The 22,734-nt window shown below is 45.1% G+C and overlaps 1 protein-coding gene across 1 annotated transcript in view; it reads right to left on the bottom strand.

Moving 5' to 3' along the window:
• HMCN1 (hemicentin 1) overlaps positions 1–22,734 on the bottom strand; it is a 184,972-nt gene that overhangs the window by 32,337 nt on the left and 129,901 nt on the right. The window contains exons 50-71 of the mRNA XM_069022401.1: positions 22,289–22,462; positions 21,236–21,349; positions 19,666–19,811; positions 17,932–18,082; positions 17,027–17,230; positions 15,336–15,449; positions 14,336–14,523; positions 13,833–13,929; positions 10,799–10,960; positions 10,495–10,608; positions 10,172–10,374; positions 9,866–9,947; positions 9,621–9,752; positions 9,250–9,399; positions 8,056–8,215; positions 7,364–7,488; positions 5,776–5,959; positions 5,505–5,602; positions 4,049–4,327; positions 3,209–3,399; positions 2,473–2,554; positions 1,874–2,010 (exon numbers count right to left, since the gene is read on the bottom strand). Coding sequence (XP_068878502.1) covers positions 1,874–2,010; positions 2,473–2,554; positions 3,209–3,399; positions 4,049–4,327; positions 5,505–5,602; positions 5,776–5,959; positions 7,364–7,488; positions 8,056–8,215; positions 9,250–9,399; positions 9,621–9,752; positions 9,866–9,947; positions 10,172–10,374; positions 10,495–10,608; positions 10,799–10,960; positions 13,833–13,929; positions 14,336–14,523; positions 15,336–15,449; positions 17,027–17,230; positions 17,932–18,082; positions 19,666–19,811; positions 21,236–21,349; positions 22,289–22,462 — 3,287 coding nt within the window. The remainder of the gene's footprint in view (positions 1–1,873; positions 2,011–2,472; positions 2,555–3,208; positions 3,400–4,048; positions 4,328–5,504; positions 5,603–5,775; positions 5,960–7,363; positions 7,489–8,055; positions 8,216–9,249; positions 9,400–9,620; positions 9,753–9,865; positions 9,948–10,171; positions 10,375–10,494; positions 10,609–10,798; positions 10,961–13,832; positions 13,930–14,335; positions 14,524–15,335; positions 15,450–17,026; positions 17,231–17,931; positions 18,083–19,665; positions 19,812–21,235; positions 21,350–22,288; positions 22,463–22,734) is intronic.

Raw genomic sequence — 22,734 nt, forward strand, 5'->3', positions numbered from 1 at the left:
TCTACTTCTTTTCTTAACCCTCAAAGTGCATTTCCAAAATCCCTGAAGAGTGCCAGAACTCCAAAGCTGCTGGAGGCCAGATCTTTCCATAGTTTTCTGCCAGAGAAGGTGGAGCTGCACAATTCCATCACTCAGGATACAGAGATGGACTAGGGCAGGCCTGACACCTCAAAATCTGCTCAGTGGAAGACAACAAAAGCAGGAGGAATGACACCCCCCACAACAAGGCTGCTTCACAAAACCAGTGATACTTAAATTGAAATAACACTGCAGGCTGAGAACCTGCCTTTCTCCAGCCCTCTCTTGTCACTGTGATGCCTTCACTTTTCCAGGCAAGGGGGATGATTTGCCAAGGAGCGCCTCACCTCTCTTCCCACACCCATGGACACCCATTTCCAGCTGCTCAGGATTAGTCAGCTGTTACATTTCTTTGGGGTTGAGAAAGCAACCAGGCATTGGGGAGAACACTGATTTCTCCTGATGTCTAGAATATCAGCTCATGGGTGGTGAGGCCCTGGCACAGGGTGCCCAGAGAAGCTGTGGCTGCCCCTGGATCCCTGGAAGGTTGGACGGGGCTTGGAGCATCCTGGGCTAGTGGAAGGTGTCCCTGCCCATGGCAGGGGGCGGAACTGGATGGGCTTTAAGGTCCCAAGAAGCCTCAGTCCTCACATTCTGACAAGAATTCACAAGGCAGGAGGAGAACCAGCAGTGCAAAGATAATTCCCAGGTTACCAGCTGAGCACCTCTGGCTGTCACAGTGTTCCTCTACTTTTGTTTCCTGGTGAATATTTTTAACAGCAGCTGCTTTTCATGGTTTATGTTCGCTAAGCACTGCTTTTAAACCACAAGCTTTCCAATGAAGGCTAAGGCAAAAAGCATTCATATATTTTATTTCCATGCCTTGTTCATCCTTGTTTTCATTAAAAAACCCCACTACCCAATTAAAGAATTAACTGTCCAGGAGTAGAATGTTCCTGTTAAATTTGTTTCCAGCTGGTTCCTGGGCTACATTAAGATCATGGTCCCTAGCAGCACTTTGTAAGACATGTTCGCCCACCACATCCTTCTTCCAGTAATATTTAATTCTTCTAAATCTACCACAGAGAAAGAGCCTGAGGAATGGCATGTCAGAGGAAAGGAAACAAGCGGAAACTTGGGTGAAGGTTTAGTGATGAATCACAGTTAAGGGAGACAATTCATCATCTGTATTTGTTTCCTCTTTATTAATGAATAAAGGTTGAGAGAAAAATTTAATTAAGTTCAATTAATAACTGAACTATTTAGTTGAAAAGCACCTGTGAGTGATCCCAAGGATGGGAAGGAAAAAAATTCTTTCTGTATAAACCATCCTCATCTCGCTAATTGTCTCTCAACCAGCAAAGACTCTCTGCCTTGCCAGCGTCTTGGCACTATGGAATTCTGAGTGGGAAAGATGCACTTGGTACAAAACCTGGTGATTAGCAACCCATTTTCTTTTAAAGAATTTCAATTCCTTTCTAAATGTACTAGAGTAGGAGGATGCATAATATAGCCAAAGGAAACATAGAGTGCAGTCTTGTCTCAGCTACCTTTCCTGGGAAGCCATTCAGGAGTTTACCGAAGGCTTCTAGCATTGCTCAGAGGATCCAGGAGGAGCAAGGGATCCCCCTAAAGGAAAAAAGAACAAGTAACAGCGGGATGGCCACTTCACATGCCTGCTGGCTCTGGGGGCCCAGTTGGGGCTAACTGCAGTGGCACTGGGGCTACCCAGCTGCTGTGAGTTCCGGGCACGTAACTCGGGCTGAGGGGAGAGTGAGCGGAGCAAGAGACCTCGAGCACTGCTGTGACAAGTGCAGGGAGCAAAAGGCCAGCACGAAGGCTGGAGCCTCGGTACCTCCAGCAGCTTTCCGTCCTTCAGCCAGGAGATGGTGGGAGGAGGCACAGCGTCCGACCTGCACTCCAGAATGACCTGGCTGTTCTGCAGCACTGCCACCTCCTGGGGCCCTCCGGTACCAGCGATGTTGGGGGGGACTGGCACAAAGAGAACAAAATCAACACCACACATATGAACCATCAGGAGGACTACTTATTGAAAACTTCCAGTTTATCTCAAGTTTAAAATAAATGCGAAGCTGTGGTATCATTAATTAGTTCTTCCTCTCAATACCTCTGTTAAATACATCAGTATATTTCACATCTCTATAGAGTGAGCACAAGAAACTTGATCCAGCCAAATACTGACATCTGTGAGCTTCCTGGATATTCAAAATAAGACTTGGAATTGTAACAGAAATCAGGTGGAACTTCCCTGCTAATTGTATATCACATTCAGAATAACCATCCTTAACCAGAAACATTAATTATGACCATATGGTGTAATATCACAGAATATTTCATCTTTAGGAATATGTGTTTGTTAAATGAGATGCTGACATGTACCTTAGCAGTTTACACTTGGAAGAATTTTTTTTTTTTCCCCTAAGTTAAACTTACCATGCACTCGTACCAAATATTCCTTATCATCATCCCCTGCCGGGCTAGATGCCAAACACGTGTATCTTCCTGTGTCTTCCACCTGGAAACACAGGGACAACTTCAGCAGAAACCTCAGATTATGGGAAAAATTCAGCAAAACCAAGAAATACAAACACAGTAACAACATACAACAGGCAGCACTTGAACACAAGCACTGGCGATGCAGAATTCGGGGAAAGAAAGTGATGAAGTTCTTGAATACTTCTTTATTTTACTGTGATGGGGTTATTCAGAGATGGCTCAGGAGTTGCAGGACTCTGTAAGATCTCTCTGGATAATGTGTCTCCAGCACTAAAGATGGAACTGGCTATAGCGATCCATCTAAGGAAGGCTCAGGTTTGGGCACTGAGGAAATCCTTTTGTGCACAGTGTCATTAACATCTTGATGGTTTCTCCTTCCTATAAACTCCTTGTTGTACAGCCCAGAAGTGTTGGTTTTACAAACAAACAAGCAGCAATCAATCCCAAGCCCTATCCCACTTCTGTCTGGGGAACTTCACCTGGGCATCCACAGCTGGATCCAACCTTAGTTTATTGATTCAGGTTTTTAAAGCTTGTTTGCCCTGGACCCTTCTCTAACCACCAATGCAGGTGGGTGAATTTTAGGGGTTTTTAGGACACCTCTGAGGGTGGTCCTAAGGCAGGAACCATTTTAGAGATTGCAGAACTGAGCCTGTTTTGAAACAAACACTACCTGAGCACTGGTTATTCGGAGGGCTTCTCCTAGCACGTGAATATTGTCAGTCTGCAGCAGTGGGCGCCCATCCTTCATCCATGAGATTTTGGGCACTGGGATGCCAGAGGAGATGCAGAGAAGCTCAAGTGCGTTGTTAACAATGACAGAGAGCTCTTCTGGTTCATCTGAACCATTAATACGAGGTGGCTCTGTGGAAGGAAAAACATTCTAGTTCTTTATGGACTCAAAACACCTGTAAAAACCAACTGAAAACATGATCTTTTGGGTAGAGTCTGTAGAATTAGTCTACATTAAATTATTTCTGTGTATCATGAACTCACTGAGGAAGTCAGGTAATTTCTATCTGAATCTGCCTATTAATTTTATGATTTAGTATTACTAGTTGGAAAATGTTTTCAAAAACACAGGTAAAACATATATAATTTAAGCAAATATATTTATCAGCCTTTTAACTGTTGTGCTTTCAGCTGTGCATCTTCCTGTCAAACTGAATTTCTGCTAAGCAAAGATACTAATTTATAGCATATGGTTATATTAATTATAGCACATTTCAGTACTTGGGAAATACATACTGCATTGCACATTCACACATCTTTAGGTATCTTTCATTTCCTTATTTCTCTCATTTATCATTTACTGAAACGAAAGGACAGGGCTTGGAGCAACCTGGGATAGTGGAAAGCGTCCCTGCCCATGGCAGGGGGTGAAACTGGATAGGCTTTAAGGTGCCTCCCAACCCAAATCACGCTGGGATTCTGTGAGCCTATGAAATACTCCTTATCCCTGAAGGTGTTTTAAGTGTCCCGTCACTGCTCACGCTGTGAGGTGACCACTCACCCAGCACCTTCAGGACGAAGTGCTTGCTGCTCTGTCCGGCGGCGTTGGAGGCCACGCAGGTGTATCCGCCCGTGTCCGCAGGCTCCGCCCTCAGCACCTGCAGCACCATCCCGTGCCTGCTGGAGCTCAGGCGAGCCCCGAGGCGCAGGGCCAGCCCGTCCTTGAGCCACGACACGCTGGGGACAGGGGAGCCATCGCTCACACAGCCCAGGGTGGCCGCGCCGCCCCGCAGCACCGACACCTCCTCCGTGCCCCCCGCGTTGTCCAGGCTGGGCGGCACTGCGGGGACAGAGCTCTGTCACACACAGCTCGGGGACAGGGGGACAGAGCTCTGTCACAGCACAGGGACAGGGGGACAGAGCTCTGTCACACACAGCTCGGGGACAGGGGGACAGAGCTCTGTCACACACAGCTCGGGGACACGGGGACAGAGCTCTGTCACACACAGCTCGGGGACATGGGGACAGAGCTCTAACACACAGCTCAGGGACACAGGGACAGGGCTCTGTCACACACAGCTCAGGGACACAGGGACAGGGCTCTGTCACACACAGCTCGGGGACACGGGGACAGAGCTCTGTCACACACAGCTCGGGGACAGAGGGACAGAGCTCTGTCACAGCACAGGGACAGGGGGACAGAGCTCTGTCACACACAGCTCAGGGACAGGGGGAGAGAGCTCTGTCACAGCACAGGGACAGGGGGACAGAGCTCTGTCACACACAGCTCGGGGACATGGGGACAGAGCTCTGTCACACACAGCTCAGGGACAGGGGGACAGGGCTCTGTCACACAGCTCAGGGACAGGGGGACAGAGCTCTGTCACACACAGCACAGGGACACGGGGACAGAGCTCTGTCACACACAGCTCAGGGACAGGGGGACAGGGCTCTGTCACACACAGCTCAGGGACACGGGGACAGAGCTCTGTCACACAGCTCAGGGACACGGGGACAGAGCTCTGTCACACACAGCTCAGGGACAGGGGGACAGGGCTCTGTCACACACAGCTCAGGGACAGGGGGACAGAGCTCTGTCACACACAGCTCAGGGGTATTCTGGGCACAGAACAGCAGGAACAGGTGCCCTTCCACACTTCCCCACTTAAATTCGTGTCATAAACTTCACTTAGAAATTAAATATTATTCTTTCTAAAAAACCTGTGACACATTATGGGAGTTGTATCTAGATGAGATTTAAGGTTCCATCCAGCCCAAACCACTCCATGATTTTATGATTATGGGTGGTAATTCTGGTAAGGACTTTCTAGGGTTAAAACACTTTCCACTTTAAAAAATCCCCAATACTTAAAAAAGTTAGTATTTCCCCAGTGATTACCTCTAAGATATACTTGTGGGTGGCTGTGACAAGGTGCTGGTGAGAAAGAAAGCTGAAGAGCAGTTTTAAGAAATTAAGAACTAAGATTCTTTACATAAGGCATTTCAGAGACACTCACCCAAAACTCTCAGGTTGTAGTGTTTGTTGTGCACTCCAGCCCTGTTAGATGCTACACAAGTGTACACTCCAGTATCAGATATCTGCACTCGGGCAAGCCTAAGGAAAAAAGCAATTTAAGCAAGCTGTAAATGGAATACATGGAACACGTTACCTTTATCACGGCATGGTTTGGATCAAATTTTACTCTTGCTTCCAAAAATAGAGCAGAATTATGCTGATACCACAAAAGAGAACAGAAAGTGAGCTAGTTAAATGAAATGAGAACCAACCTGAGGGTCTGCCCAGCTGAGAGCAGCCTTATCTGGGAGGAGACAGACAGAGGGAGGCCATTCTTCAGCCAGTGGAGCTGTGGTGGGGGGGTCCCAGCAGCAGCACATTCAATATTTAGGGAGGTGTCCAAAAGGGCAGTGAGTTCCTCTGCTTCGTCTTTACTGTTGGCTATCGTTGGAGGAACTGCATTTTGTAAATGATGGAAAGGAATGTATTAAAACAGGCTCTTGAAACCATTCCACCTTGCAGGAAATCCTGCCCCTAATGCCCCACTGGTAATTCAATGAGAAGATCCCATTTTTTGTAGAGTAAATCCTCAGACAATAACACTGAGCACTAAAAGCCATCCATTTACGTATTTCAAATCAGAGCCACTATATAATGACAGTAGAATGATCTTTGATTTGCCAGCCTGTGGCAAAAAAGGCAGAGCTCAGGGCCTGAAGCTCCTGGGGAGAGAACACTGCAGGAAGGGATGGGCTGAACTCAGAGCCAGAAGGGACCACTCAAACTCATATCCTTAAATAAATCTTAAATACAGAGTAATCACAGAGGAGGAAAGTTGGTTTATTGATGTCTGGATGCATCTTCTGACTTCATTCTTAAACAGAGGAAGTTCAAAATGCCTAGGTTAAGTATTCTGGCTGATTACACTAACTGCTGCCTTGGGGCTCCTTGGGGTTACAGGTTAGTTTGAAAGCCATGCCCTTGGGGGTTCACTACACAAAGAAGCCCAGCCAGGTGCAGCTCCAGGCTCTGGCTCAGTTAGGATCCCATCACTCACTGTCACAGTGACACCAACAAGGTCTTTAAGTTGGTTATTGCTTGAACTTCAACCATTACAAACTGAGCACAAACTCCCTGTTGTTGTGCAGAGCCATTGTGTCCCTAAAAGATGTGCTGTGGTCATTCAGGCCTGTTATTATGATACCAAAGGTCATCCCTTGTTGCTCTACTCGTGCCTGTGTTCCCACTGACTCTGAGCCTGTCTAAGTGGGACAGACACCTACCCTGCTGTGAGACCCTGCCTGGGCAGAACTTTCCCCTCTCCCCTCCACTGTACTTAATGAGCACATTTTTCACATAAAATACCCACTCTCTGTGCTGCTAAAGGGTTACACTCACTATCTGCTGGGTGTCAAACCGTGTAATTTCCTCCAACACTCCCTCATTTTTAAACCCTTGGGACCTTTAACTATCAGTTCCCTTCATACCACTCTGCTCTGAGCTGATGTGCTTTGATTGGAATTAGGGAAGACAATACAACAAAACAGCAGTGTCATAGGAAATCGGCCCCAATATATTTTTCCCCACAAGAAATAAAAATTCACTACAAGCAGAATCCCTCTATTACGAAATCCACCAAAGGAATTAATTCCTGTTTATCCCAAAACACATTTACCAGCAATTTCAACCCTTTTGTCATTGACAGAGCATCCTGTGTAATATCTGCAGCACAGGCAATTGGAAACATGTGCATGCAGGATTCCGCTGCAGACAGGCATTCCTCTTTGGGCTCTCCCTTGGGAATGCTCCCAAGGATGGGATTATGGAGCAGACTTGGGTTTCACATCTGGCAGAACTCACCATATACATTCAGGTTGAAAATCCTGTCCTCCTCTCCTGCAGGATTAGTAGCCACACAAGTGTATTTCCCTGTGTCTGAGGTGAGAGCTCTGGAGATGTTTAACGTGCTGCCATCTGGACTCACTCTACAAGGAGCATCACAAAGCACAGGGAGTTTGTTTAGTGTTCCTCTGACCTGGCAAATCAACAATCTGGTCTGGACATTTCAATAACTGCCTCTATGCTCCTGGGAGCTTGGTGAGAGAACCATTGTGTTTTGCAAAATATTATTGTTAGAGATAGGCTAGGAAGCTTTTCCTAGAGATGTCCTGTTTAACTTTGTTTTAAAATTCAACTCCAGCCAGGCTTTTGAAGGGCCCATAATGAAAAGCATCAAGTAAAATGTTTCTATGGCTCAGGTCTTTCCCCTCCAAAGGAACTTAATGACCTTAACAAACTTTGATGAAGCTGATGAATTTTTATGGAATTTATTAACTGAGAAAGATATAAATATCATATACTTATCTCTGTTAAGAAAACAAAATTTTAAAAAATCCAAGTACTAACAAATTATACCTGATTTATAGAAGCTAAGGAGGGAGATGTTCTTAACCTGGCTAAGCTCCAGTACAAGTCCCCTCACACTCCCTCCTTAGGGCACTCTGAGCTTTAAAATTATAAAAGAGAATGCAGTGTCTGCTTATTTTTCTTGCCTTATTCTTTGCAAGTCATCGCTGGCAATTGTTTTTCCATCCTTCAGCCACTGCACGTCTGGGGTGGGCACTCCACTGGCACTGCAGAGCAGCTGGACACTCTGTCCCAGGAGGACACTGACCTCGCTTGGCATCTCAGAGCCAGCAATGCTGGGAGGAACTGGAAATGCACCATGGAGGGAAGAGATTCAGCAGCAAGAAATGTAACCTGAACTAGAAAGAGCCACACTGCAGTAGCTTGTGAGCACCAGCACTTAGTGCAGCACCTGGGGCAGGTTCTCAGCAGCTGTGGCTGCCCCTGGATCCCTGGAAGTGTCCAAGGCCAGGCTGGATGGGGCTTGGAGCACCCTGGCCTAGTGGAAGGTGTCCCTGCCCATGGGAAGGGGTGGCACTGGATGGGCTTTAAGGTCCCTTCCAGCCCAAACCAGTCTGCGATTCTGTGACCAACATCATCATAGCCCTGTGAACGGCCACACTAATTACATCCTAATCAAAGTCATTTCCAGCCTGTATTCCCAAGGAACAAGGATGACAGTCCTGCTATCCATGAAGTCAAGACTGTCAGTCCCACTAACAAGTTCTGAGCATTTCAAGCAATTTCAGACACATTCGATCAAACAACCACCTTGATATTCCATTCCCAAACTCGGGGAAAAACTGGCAGGCAGGGGTACACCAGTGCAATTAGTGGGGATGAGTCATTAGGAACAGAGTAAAACACAACAGTTGCAGACCAAGGGTGATGCACAGCAAGGCAGGAGACAATTCCATAACAAATAAGGATTTGTCATTTGAGGTGCAGTGTTCCTAAGGAAATTCTAGCAGTAGGTCTTTGCTAATTCCTCCCGTGGCACAACAGGTACCACTGCTCCCAAATCCATCTCCATGTGCTGCTCCACAGCCAACCCAGGCAGCTCCAGTGCTCAGCAGGGAAGGATGTGGCCAGCAACAGACACACACAACTTGCACAACTCTGTTCAAGCTCCACAGTCAGGGCTTAAGGATATTCTTTTCCATGCAAATTTTGGACCAGAAGTACTGAATTCTCCAACCACTCTCACCTCTGGTTACAAAAATAACAGTCCAAATTCTCCACTTTTCTATGTGGTTATATGATCTCAGTGTCTCCAGCACAGTGTCACATTCACCCAATGTTCAACCAGTTCTGCTCCCTGCATCCTCCCCATTCCTTACCTTGGATGGAAAGCACATAGGTTTTCTGAGCTTTTCCCTCTGGATTGGAGGCAATACACGTGTAGGTGCCACTGTCCAGGAGCTGAGAGCGAGCGATCTGAAGCTTGCTTCCACCAGATAAAATATGAACTTCAAGAGAATCCAAGTTTTCTGAAAGACAAACAAGTCATCATTCCAAACCAGACCACAGGGAGCAAACATCTCTTTTGGGAGAAACTGTTCCATCAAAGTTTCAAAACAAAAATTCCAATCAGTTCTCATAGGAGTCTGTCTAGAGACAGATGAAGAAGAAACACAAACCAGACAGCAAACAGCAAAGTGGGGCCTCAAAGAGGGGAAAAAGGGGAATGAAAAGCATGAGAGAATGTTACCTATTATTTTTCCATTCTTAAGCCACACCAATGTGGGTGGAGGAATTCCAGTAGCATCACACACAAAAGTGACAGAATTACTGATGGATTCACTGACCAACTCTTGCTCAGGGCCATCTATACTTGGAGGCACTGTGAATTGAATTGAAGCAGGAAGAATGTTATGTAAACTGATTTTGAATTGCCGAACCTGCAAAGTCTATGTTATTACAGTAATTATTGAAGATGAGGCAGAGGGTGCTCACCATAAACATTGAGATGGAAATTTTTATCATCTCGTCCTGCAATATTTATGGCTTTGCACACATACTGGCCTGTGTCAGAAACCTAAAATAAAAGCAAGTTTTAAGAGAAATCATCATGGAGTCTTACTTTAAAGCTACAGTTTAGAGACATTAACAGCCTGTGCCTCTGCTGACTCAAGGTGTTTCTCACAGGACGAGAAGCCTCCAGCAAACACATCTCCTGTGTGCAGCAAGTAAAATACACCACTAAAGACTGGAAGAATTGCTTGGCACTGGCAGATGCAGCCTCCCCGCAGCCTGGCCCACCTCGGCAGCCTTGATCCGCAGGGTCTGCCCGTCTGCCAGGACCTCCATGGTGGAAGAGTTGGGAATGATGTGGCTGTTCTTGTACCAGGTGATGACCGGGGCTGGGATGGCATTGGACTCGCAGTCCAGGGTCACTGGGGTGCCCACTCGCACGTTCAGCACTGTCACTGACGCTCCCCCCTGGGCCTTGATGCTTGGGGGCACTGGGGAAGGAGCTCAGTTAGTTCTGCATTTGTTTTGTTGAAACAACCCAATAAAGCAGATAAACCTCCCCATATTTTCCAAGCCATAGATATTATTTCAGAAAATGGTAGTACACAAACCAAGGACAGTTAGGAAGCTCTTCTTCTGACTTTCCCCAGCTTGGTTCCTGGCAATACAAGTGTATTCTCCAGCATCTGACAGCTTGGCTCGGGGAATCTGCAGTGTCCGAGCACCTGGAGAGAGGAGACAAGGCTGGAGATTTGTTCTGTGGTGATTGTGTCAATCCCAAAGGCTGGTTTAGAACTGAAGGTGCAACAGGCTGAGCACAGACACTGTGTCCCATGAAGAGTGGCAATGGGCCCTATCAAGACAAACCAGACAGAAGCTGAGCCTGAAGGCTGCAGAATAGCTGAGATTCCTCACCAGGCACAATGAAAGTGTTGGAATTTGAATTGACAGGCTTTCCATTCTTGAGCCAGCTGAGATCAGGAGGTGGAAGGCCCGTGACCTCACAAGTCAGAGAGATGAAATTATTCACCACCACGGTCAGATTCTCAGGGTTAGTCCCAACAACACTTGGAGGAACTGTGGAGAGAAAAATACATTAATAGCATCTATCACTGCATCAGCAAAGGATACCCCACAAGACCCTGATTTACTACAATAAAGCTGAGTTGCTGGATTTTGCCAAAGAGATAGGTTGCAAAAATCTTTCACATCCTATGAATGGACCAACTGCTTTTTCGATCCATCTGGAAATATGACAAACCAATCTAATGGTCATTCCTGCTCCTGTACTTCACAACAACATCAACTATTTCATTTGCAGTCCTTCTGTGTTGGAGGTTTGGGAGGGCTAATGAACCTACCCAAGATCCTGAGGATGCACTGCCAATTTTGTAACACTGGTCATTGGACATTTGCTGTGTGAGGCAGGACAGAGCAAATTCCCATTGGCAGGATATGTAGGATGACTATCACTTCTTCCTGATTTCTTGCTGCTCCATTTCTCTCTGGAACAGTCCATTTTCTGCCCACAGAGACCCCAAACTGATTCCTTCTGACACAGTTCAGAGTTGTTCTGTCAACCAGACAAACCTGTTGCTTAGCAGTGAGCTAAGCACTGGAAAATCCTGGCACGCAGCATTGCTCCAGGGGGTGCATTCCTTAAGCTTACAAGTCCCAGGATTTTAAAATCAATAATAGTTTGACATGTGACCTTTCTACAAGAACGATTTAGAATGAAAGAACTGTAAATCTCTTCCTTTTAATAACCCCCAAGCTTTAGCTGCCATGTTTTTGCAGTGGGGATATATAAAACACTTAAGAGGAAAGCAAAAGCATGTTCTTGGCTCTATTGGGTGGAAAAATCATTTCAAAGAACACATGGAATCCTCCTCTTCAAAGACAGAAATGTTGAAGTATTTTGGCCCATCTCCTCCTGAAAGGCTCCAGCTGTTTGCTGTCACTTGAGTGACACAAACCAGTCATTAAGGCAAGTTTATGGCTCCTCTGGGCACTGCACAAACAAGGGGAGTCCACGTATATGGGGAATTTGGTCCATGTTTTTCAGCTTGGAATAACTGAAGGATATTTCCCTGATAAAGAGGATAAAATGGTTCACTAGAGCAAGTGGAGGATTCTCATCTGATGACATTTGATAGCTTTTTATATTTATTTACTTTTACAGTTCCTTTCCCACAGATGTGATTATTGGCAGTGGGTAATTTAATGTACAGGGCCAAATTTCAGCTGTCTTAAATGAAATTTGCTTAAACTGTGTAAATGGTGGATTTCAATTTCTGCAGCAAAAGACACCCACAAATGCACCACAGACAATGTGCACATGCAAATGTATCTGTATGTGCATAAGGACACCGTCATGGGCTCAAATATAGCACTCAGCATGAAAATTACCTATTATTTCCCTATTTAAATCTGGGTGCTTATTTCCTATGTTTTAAAAGGTGTTATATTAGTTTTATTTACTCACCTTGGAGACCAGAAGTTAATTTTTCAACTTAATAAAGAGCATCATCTTCAATATTTTATTTAAATTTATGAGAGCAGTTCTATTAGAAACACAGAAAAATGCTGGGAAATAGCCTTTTTTTTGACACTGACAAAACACAGATCCTGCTGCTTACTGATAATGCATTTTCCTTAGTGCTTCACCCTGTGTGGTCTTTTCCTGAACAGCTACACTCTAATTTTTCAAATTAAACTGCATTAAAAAAAATAGACCTAAGTTGGTAATACTGTTGAGTAAGAACTGAAGTTTCATGCAAATATTTCTTTTAAGGGGACAGTATTAAGCCATAGTCATTAAAACCAAATATTTTTAAGACAGAAGTTTAAATTTAAACACAAATGTCAGGAAAAGTGAAATATTTTGATTTAAAAGCAAAACTCACACAATCAGGAAATCTGGACAGACTCCACTGAAAGAAAATAACTTCTCCGAGAACAACTCCAGGGCAAATGCTTCCCATGACAACACTATTTTTGGCTAAATGCATTACTGAGTAGCAAAAAGTGCTATAAATCTGTGCCACGTAGTAGGTAAATTTGCTGCATGTGTGATAGAGGAAAAATGCAATTATTCTGTGTGCAATAAGCTGATTCCTCACATTCCTGGTACTGTCTTTAGGTGGGACAAAGGACAGCCCTTGTTTTCTGTCAGATAAAGCAGATAAAGATGTAGCTGCCAGTATTCCTTGGCAGGCTGAAACATGGAATGGTGCAGAGGAATTGGTGGGAATGACGCTTCTTTGCTCTTCAGGATGGAAAGCTGAAATTGGGCAGAAATAGAAGGGGAAGTTTGGGTTTACTCTGAAATGTTACTTAGAAATGTCCTGATTTTCTGAAATTATCAGGAGAGGGAAGGGAAGGTGGTGGAGACTGTTCTATGAAAAATGTCTTGATTGTATTTGGTTTAGACTTCTGATGCTTAAAGCCAACATTTATTTTAAACCTATTGTAACCCCACAAGAAAACCAAAAATAGAGAACAGACAGGAACCTCAAAGGGCACATTTCTAAAAGCCAAGCTTTTACAAGCTGTGTATCTTTGTTTAACGTTTTCTATCTTTAATTTCTTTGAAAAATGCATTTTCTGAATGTATCAAAACAGACTATAATCCAACCTGCTTATAATTAATGATTCCAGGGCTCAGCAACCCCAACAGGGCGAACGCAGCCACCACACCAGGCTGCCTCAATAACAATTCCCACCTTCCTGGAACAAGCCTGAGGAGCTAAAGCCATGTTGTACCAAGAGCCATGTGTTGTCAAGGTACTTTAAACTGATATTTGAGTTCTGGTCTGTCAGAATCTCCATCCCACCCAGTAGGATTCACATGAATGAAGCTGAGGGGGTCTGAGCACTCTTAAAAATAACACAGCCAAGCTAAACCAGCATTTGACAGAAGACAGAAGTTATGGATGACTGTACTTACTGTGAACATTGAGGTTAAAATACTTCTTGGCACTTCCAGCTATGTTTTCTGCGATGCAGACATACCTGCCAGTGTCTGTTATTTGGGAATTCAAAATCTAAAGCAAAAAAAGACAAAATATGGCTGTGGAGCTAATATATATACAACTCACTACCAAAGAAGCAAGTGGAGAGGATTAAGTCCAGCTCTCTGCCTTCCTGGTTTTATTCAATTTCATTCATCAGTGGGAAGGGAAGTTCTTCAGAACTATTTTCACTATTTTCTCAAAAAAAGTCAATAATATTTTAAAGCAACTGATTTCACTGATGTGGTTCACAGCATCATCCCACAAATGGCTGGATCTGAGGCAACTACATGGGAGTGAGAAGCAGCAGGTGAGGGACAGGAACAAGGGACAAAAACTCCTTATGTTTGCAGCACCTTGTAGGAGAAAGAAAATACCTCCTACTCAGCAAAACCAGACAGTTTTTGTTGCCAAAAACCATTTTTTCACTATGAGCTACCTGTAACTTCCTTCCATTGGACAGAAACATGTGGTTGTCATCCTCTGCCAGGAGCTGGCCATCCTTCTGCCAGGTGATCCTTGGGGAAGGGCTCCCACTGGGAATGCAGTCCATGGCTGCCTCCTTGCTCACCAGCACAGTCACCTCCTCAGGCAGGTCCCCGTCGGCCCCACTGATGGATGGGGGAACTGCAGAGAGCAAAGGTGAGGAGAACACTCCCTCAGCACCTCTCAGGTGGTTGTGAGATTAGACTGGGTTTGCAGGAGGAAGGAGTGAAATCTCCAGTGAATCCAGTGAAAGATAAAGCCATCCCATGAGCAGTTCAGCTGGAACAACTCAGTATAACTCCAAGGACTGCAGCAGAACTACACTTATTCACAGCACACAGAGAGAAGGAGAGGTGAAAACCCATCTTCCAGTTATTCTACCATGTTCTTTGCCATCAAAATAAAAGATGATTTCCAAGGCAGGACCTCTTTGCAACAATAAATCAGTATTTCAGTGGTATAATACAGTCATGTAAGTATTTCCCAAGGCTAAAACATTGAGTACATCCACAGACACAAAAAGTCATCAAAATGGTTGGGCAGGCATTCATTAATCTAAATCCTCAATTCCCTTCAGGCATTGGGAGTTCTGCAGGTATTGTGGAAAATGATGGCCAAAATAAGGAAAGAGAGAGGAAAGTCTCAATGGGAAGCTGAAGAGAGAACAAGAGATACCAAGATAAAAGCTGGATTTTTACATATGCTTTTCCTTCTGGTGAATGGTGAGAGGTGTAACACAACTGAGTTCCTGTAATAATAACCTACACACATTGAACTTAAAACAGCAACACTCGGATCACACAGCTCTGTACAGCTGTACAGCTCTAGCATCCTAAACACATTAATGCCATAGTTTACAAATAAACATTAAAAAAACTAAAGACTCCTGCCCTAATGGTTGGTTACTTTGCACAGAAGCCTTTTTTAGCACTCAGAGGAGAAGGGAAGCTCACAGAGCACTCGGACGTTGTAGTGGATGGAGTCCTGCCCCGCCTCGTTGACTGCCACACACGCGTATCTGCCAGCGTCCCCCGCCCGTGCCCGCGCGATCTGCAGCACCCGGCCTCCTGCAAACAAAAGTCCAAGACAGCATCAAGCACTCTCCATCATCTCCACACCACATCCCACCAGAGACCTGAGCAAGCGAATTTATGAATGGTCAGCATTTGGTCTGAATTATAAGTAACTAAAGGGTTTCATTTCCTAGCTACTTTTTTCACCAGCAGATAGTTGGAGTGCAGCCATGCTCATACTGGAATTCTAGAAAAGAGCAATTAATTCCACATAAAGGAAGAACATGCTGCAGCAGTATGCAGCCAGGCATTATTCTTCTATCAAAAATAAAAACATTTCTCAGTAAGATGGCACAGAACTAACAGGCAAAAGGAAATATAAGCACAGAATATTCCGTTCCAAACTGAAAAGATTCACTTCTGAGGCTTTTAGAGGTACTTTTCACTCTATTCCTCATTAAAGCATAGCCATATAAACACCTTCAGAAGGAGAGGACATCTTAGGAGTACACTTTGGGAGTGTTTGTCATTGCTCTCTCAAGAGATGAACAAAATGGACAAGCAGGTGTTATGCTTTTACCACTGCCCTTCAAACACTGCATCCAAAACCATCTCTGCACAGCAACACTCATGACTGTAGGCAGCTCTTTCCCTTCCCCAAATGAGCTTAAGTAGGAGATCATGGCCATTTTTCTGCTGCAAACATGTTTTCCATGCCTCGCTCCTTGGTTAAGAGGCTTTTCTACTCCAATTATCTTTTTGTCAAAGCAAATTTAGTGAGGAAATAAATCAGGAACACATCAGAGAGAAGGTATCATTGTATTTCATTTTGCAACACATGGAAGTGTCCAAGGCCAGGCTGGACAAGGCTTGGAGCAACCTGGGATAGTGGAACATGTCCCTGCCTGTGGCAGGAGGTGGAATGAGATGGGCCTTGTGATTCCTTCAAACCAAATCCTTCTGCAATTCCATGATTCACTGTGGGAGTTCAGTGGTGACATTCACACCATTTTAGCAACTATTTCTTAAATTAAAGAAAACAATTTAAGCCTAAGGACTGGAGAGAAACCAGCCAACGAAGTCTGAGAAGAACATTAAAGAAGGGTTCTGAAGGGGAGGAGTGTGTCATTACTACACAAATACCAGCACTAAGGCCATTTCTTAGCCACAGAATCATAGAATGGTTTGGGTTGGAAGGGACCTTATAGACCATCCAGTCCCACCACTGCCATGGGCAGGGACACCTTCCACTAGCCCAGCTTGCTCCAAGCCCCGTCCAGCCTGGTCTTGGACGCTTCCAGGGATCCAGGGGCAGCCACAGCTTCTCTGGGCACCCTGTGCCAGAGCCTCCCCACCCTCATAGCCAAAAATTGCTTCCCAATATCCAATATAAACTCACTCTCTTTTGAATCCATTCCCCCTTGTCCTGTCCCTCCACCCCTTGTAAATTGTCTCTCTCCATCTTTCCTGTCGGCCCCTTCAGGCACTGGAAGGCCACAATTAGGTCACCCTGAAGCTTCTCTTCTCCAGGCTGAACAATCCCAACTCTCCCAGCCTTTCCTCACAGGAGAGGGGCTCCATCCCTCTGATCACCTCGATGTAGGGCCAGAGAGTGCCAGCTGAACACCCACCTGGCAGGATGAGCACTCTGTCACTGGAGCTCAGAGGATGCCCATCCTTAAACCACGTGAGCACAGGGGGAGGAACAGCGTTGGTCTCACAGTACAGTGAGAGGGGGTTGTTGACAATCACATCTTTACTTTCTCCACCTCCTTCTGCATCCACCATGTTCCCAGCTTCCCATTCCCTGTAAGGCTTTTGGAAGCTAGGAGGAACTACAACAAAGAAGAGGAAAAATGTTACCATTTTGCAGAAGAAATAGCTGGTTTTAAAGTCAAGAAATGAGAAGGTATTGTAATGTTCAATAGCAACAATAAAAATAAAGTGTTTTCAGTCAATCCCTCCCCCCCCTTTAAGTTACCCAGGAAAAATCTAGTTCTTCTAGAATGAACAATTGAGCAATTTACTGAGTATTTTTTGAAGAGTAATAAATAACAGTGTAAGATGACCTGGTAACAAACACAGAGGGTATTCATCAACAAAAATACTTAAACAATGAGATATCTGGTTTCACTCAAGCTCTCATTTTGTCTAAATTTTCAGAAATTACTCATGATTGTTTTCTTGTACTTACATACAGTAGGCCAACAAGATATTTATGTCTGGGGCCTCTAAATACAACTCAAAACAGAAAAATAAAATATATCTTAGTTTAAAATAAATTTAAATTTTTCATGGCATTTAGAGGAAGATCAGAGTCGCTATGTCATAGCACTGACTTCAAAAACACAACATATAAAAGAATAATCAAATACTGCATGTCAGTGACAAGCAAAATAACCCTGAAATCAAAGCCACGCAAAACACAAAAGCATTGGGTTTGACCACACAAGCATAAAGGGCATAAAATTACTAATTCCAACATCCCATAATACTAGGAAAGCAGGCTACCAAGAGAGTTTTGTTACCCTTTTACCTTGTATATTTACATCAAACTCCAGCTCATCCTCTCCAGCAATGTTGGAGGCCAGACAAGTGTAGCGCCCTGTGTCTGACACCTGGGCCTCCTTGATGTGCAGGGCCTGGCCGCTGCCCTGGATCAGGACATGCTCATCTCCCTGCAGTGGCTGCAATGTCAATTCAAATGAAAATTAATACTCAGCAAAACACACACTAGAAACAGCCAGATTAATATGAGTAATATGAGTAAACTCAATCAAGCTCCAAGTTCCTGGAGACAATTTTCTTTTCACGGTTGTCAGAAACTCTGCATCTTCATCCTTCTGATTGTGGTGGCTGGTCTCCTCAAGGATGTGATTTTCCATCACTCCTAGCCCCAGGATGCTGCTGAGGGGAGCAATGCCATCCCCATTGGGCCAGGGCTCTTGTGACATTGGATCCACTCAGGCTGATCCAATCCTTGAACTCACTGGCCAAGCTTCCAGTACACGGAAAACTACCAGCTTTCCGTGAGGTGAACAAATGTATCTAACCCAACCTACAGATCTGCTGCCCAGCAAGGACACAGTGTGAACACAGAATGGACAGAGCAGCAGCACAGGATTAGACGTTCCTGTGCCAGAATGTGGTTCACATGTGACAGCAGAGGCTGCAGTGACACAGCCTGTGTGTCAGCAGCGAATCCAGAACACATTAGATGTGCTCATCTACATCAGCAGCCTGGTCTAGTGGGAGGTGTCCCTGCCCATGGCAGGGGTGGAACTGGATGGGCTTTGATAACCCAAACCATGCCATGAGCCCATGCTTCCATGATTTGGGAGTCAGCACTGAACTCCTGGCCTGCAGGGGACAATTAATTCAGTCCATGGACAGGAATGAGAGCCTTTCACCCAGGGCAGCCTAAGGAGCAGCAGCTGTTGTGCCAGTGGCAGCCAGCTGTGCACAGCCACTGCCTTTGGGGACCTCTTAACTCCCCAAATTGAGTTTTTCTTTGGCAATAGAAACAGGACTCTCAGGGATCCCAGAGCAGCAGGGGACACTTGAAACAGCCAGAGGGTGATCATCCAGGTTATTCCCGCACACTCATTAAATCCAGGAAGAGCTGTTCCATGATGAGTGCCCTACCAGGAACAGCTCAAGCAAGAGATTACAGATCTCCTTTCTTACAGAAGAGTACCACAACTCCTTTTTTATTCATCCCTTATGCTGTATTTCAGTGTGTCCCCGTGGCCCTGCCCTTCCCGAGCTCTCCAGACAGATCCATGGAGTGCTGTGTGTGGCAGGACTCACGCCTCACCCCCTCAGAGCAGCCAGATGCTCTTGTGGCTTTGGGAGCTCTGCCAGGACTGAGGGGGAGGCTCTGCAACTTCTGCAAGGGCAGCACTTGAGGGGACCATCTGTAACAGGGCCTTTGAGGGCTTTACACAACAGCCACGGGCCCTGTGGTCACACCATGGGATGCTCCTGCCAGGAAGGGCACACCCTCTCACAGCACAGGCCAGTGCCAGGCCTGGAAGCTCCAGCTCTGGCCTCTCACACACTGCCAAGCACCCACCAAAAGCCAGGATGTCGATTTGCAGAGGTCTGGGTGCCAGCAAACACCCCAAGTTGCTGGCGGGTGATGCTGCCAGCAGCAGGGAGTGAGGGTGACTCCTGCTGCCCTGCACAGATGCTATTTCCAGGAACAGAGAACACAGAGCTGTCCCTGTCCCACATCCCCTAAGAGGAAGGAACTGAGTTTGTGACTGGCCTGTCCATCCTTGTACCAGCTGATGGCAGCGGCAGGAATGGCGTGAGCTTCACACTCCAGGGTCAGGCTGTGGTTCACTTTGATCTTCACCTCCTTGGGGGACAGCCCCGTCCCTGAGACATCCCCTTTGGCAATGGTGGGTGGAACTGCACACAGACAAAGGCAGAGAGGGGAGAGACTGTCATGGCTTACTGCCTGCTGCAGCATTTCAACATTAGCTGGAAAAAAGGAGATCCTGGATGATAACCTCAGAAAAAGCAAGTGCATTCCCCCAATAAACTGCCTCTTGCCCACAGCCAAATTATTACTTTTTTATATGTATGTGTACTTTTAGCCATATCTAGTACAGTTATTATGTACAAAAATATACAAAACTGTGTTCAACACTTTCAAACATGCAAACCTGACTACAGCCCTACCTAACTACAGCACTTCATTATTACATGCCTGGCTTCAATTCTATAAAGTTCAGGTATTGTAGTCATTAAAGAACATTTTAATGGAAACCAATATTCCCAGAAACATATGCCTGATTCCAAGTCCACACTCAGAGTAGCTGGTCAAAACTCAACATTTCCACCCCACTGAAATCCCAGTGTTGCAAAATCCTGTTTCTTTCTGAATCAGAAGGAAAATAGAATGTTTCAAAATTCTTCAGCTACCCCCCTGCTCGGTCTCACAATATTTTTGAAATCATGTAAAACGCTTTCAGAGAATTTTCCACGCTTTTTTTCCACTGGGAATTTTTAAATTCTCCCCTAATACTAATGGTATCCTAATAACTGACAGTTGCAATGGCACTGGGGGGTGGAGGACGTTAGGTTCCCACATAGCCACACATCAGTAATGAACTCTTTAGACATCTTCTCGTTATTCCAAATCCAGTGGGGCCTTATTAGGGATTTAGTGTAATTAAATAACAGTGTGGTTGCTGTAAGGGAGCAAACCAATTCCAAATCAGACTGGGAAATTTTAAAAAAAGGTAAAAATCATGCTTGACTGAGCCTATAATGAAGAGTTTGAGCATTAAAATTGAGTATTTAGGTACAGATGCTCAAATGATGATGTGCTGATGGAAAGACTTGAATGGGAAAACTTTTGTGCATATGGAATTTTATGGAAGGATATAAAAATAGTATCCTCCTGTTTTACCTTCCTCAAGAAAGTGTCCCACTAGATGTTAGAGGCCCCCTCCTGTTTTTCTAAAGTGGTTTCTATGCTCAGGAGATTCTCTGCTCACATCTCCCCTTGTCAGTCAAATGCTGCATTCATTTGACTTGAAAATCAGCACCAAAAGAAGGATTTCAGAGGAAACTGGACTTCAGTGTTCCTAAAATGTCCTTCCCTGGCTGATAGGAAGCCTTTTAGCACAACTGTAGCATTGCAAAGGATGCAACAATCAACTTTCCTGGTGTCTTTCCTTCACCAATGCCAGGAGCTAATGCAGATGTTTGCTCAGCAAAGCCATTAATAGGAAACCTTGTATTCACCAGGACAGACAACACTGCAATGGGGAAATGGAAGAATGCAAAATAAAAACAACTTTCAAAGACTGAAAGCATTGCCATACTGTAGACTTTCACTTCATAGTGCCTCAGAGCCCTCCCAGCCTCGTTTGTGGCTATGCAGGTGTATCTTCCAGCGCTGTCCTGCTGGGCATTCAGGATCTGCAGGGTCCGCCCACCTGCCAAAGACACCAACCTTTAATAGCACCCACACCATACTCTTGCTTCCCAGTTATTTAAATACTTCCTGCAGCATATTTCCCACTCTTTAGTCCCAAATCTGCCCTGAGAAGAGCAGAAAACCTGACTGCTTACTACATGTAACAAATGAGTGCATGATTCATGGCAGTGCTGTGGATCACAACTCCTGTTGCTTATGGATTCTTGGGAAATTTGTTAAGAAATTTCATCAAGAAATTTGTGCAGGGAGTTTCTTGAAGATATTTAGCCAGGATTTATTTTTTCTCTGAACGCTTGCAGTTAACAAGGTAAGGTACTTCTACATCTACAGTACTCCAGTGTTCGCTCTGAAGCTTGTTCCCATTTCCCTAGTACCTGTGGAGGTGGAAAAAGTTATTCTACTAACTAAAAATGGCAAACTTCTAATGACCTAGAAAAATCCCACATCGTTCTCTTTCCTAATTTATCTCTCTCTCCATCTAATTTCCACAATTAATTGCAAGTCATTTATATTCATCATTAACTCACATGAATTTTCCCATCACATCGCTTGATGGTACAAAAGGATAAATACATAATAAAACATAAATAAACAATTGGTTAATTGTGAAGCACTTAAAAATATTGGAATGGGAAGTGCTAGAGAAGTACAGAGAATGCCAGGATGGCTTGGGTTGAAAGGAACTTAAAGCCCATGAAGGCACAACCCACTGCCATGGGCAGGGACACCTTCCACTAGCCCAGGCTGCTCCAAGCCCCATCCAGCCTGGCCTTGGACACTTCCAGGGATCCAGGGGCAGCCACAGCTTCTCTGGGCACCCTGTGCCAGTGCATTGCACTTAACAGAAATATATCCTTTGATTTTTTAAAGAAGTCTGCAACAGAAAAATATGCAATGAAAGAATTAGGTGTTATATCTCAATAAGAGCAGAGTTTACCTGGCAGAATGCGGATGTTTCTGCTGGACTCTAAGGGAATCCCATCTTTCAGCCAGGTGATGGTGGCTGGGGGGTAGGAATAAGCTTCACAGACCAGCGAGGTGGGGCTGTTGAGGATAACGGTGACATCCTCTGCATTCCCTTGGCTGTCTGCTCCCACAATGCTTGGAGCCACTGGGAACAACAAAATCAGTAACCACAAGGAGGAAAGTCCCTCTCTGAAAAGCCTCTTTTCTGGTCCCTGTTCAGTCTAGGAATCTGGCTGCAGCGTCAGCTAGCTGGGAGGCATTCCTACAAGGAACACCAAAACCCAGACCCAGACAACATTCAGCTGGTCATATGTTTTGTTCTGAAGTCAGCAGTGATCCCAAATCAGTGGAATTCACTCCCACCCATGCCTTTGTCAAGCACAGGTTCCCAGGAATCCAGCCACCACTCCTTGAGCA

Source organism: Aphelocoma coerulescens, chromosome 8 (genome assembly GCF_041296385.1).
Source record: "Aphelocoma coerulescens isolate FSJ_1873_10779 chromosome 8, UR_Acoe_1.0, whole genome shotgun sequence".
Taxonomy (NCBI): Eukaryota; Metazoa; Chordata; class Aves; order Passeriformes; family Corvidae; genus Aphelocoma; species Aphelocoma coerulescens.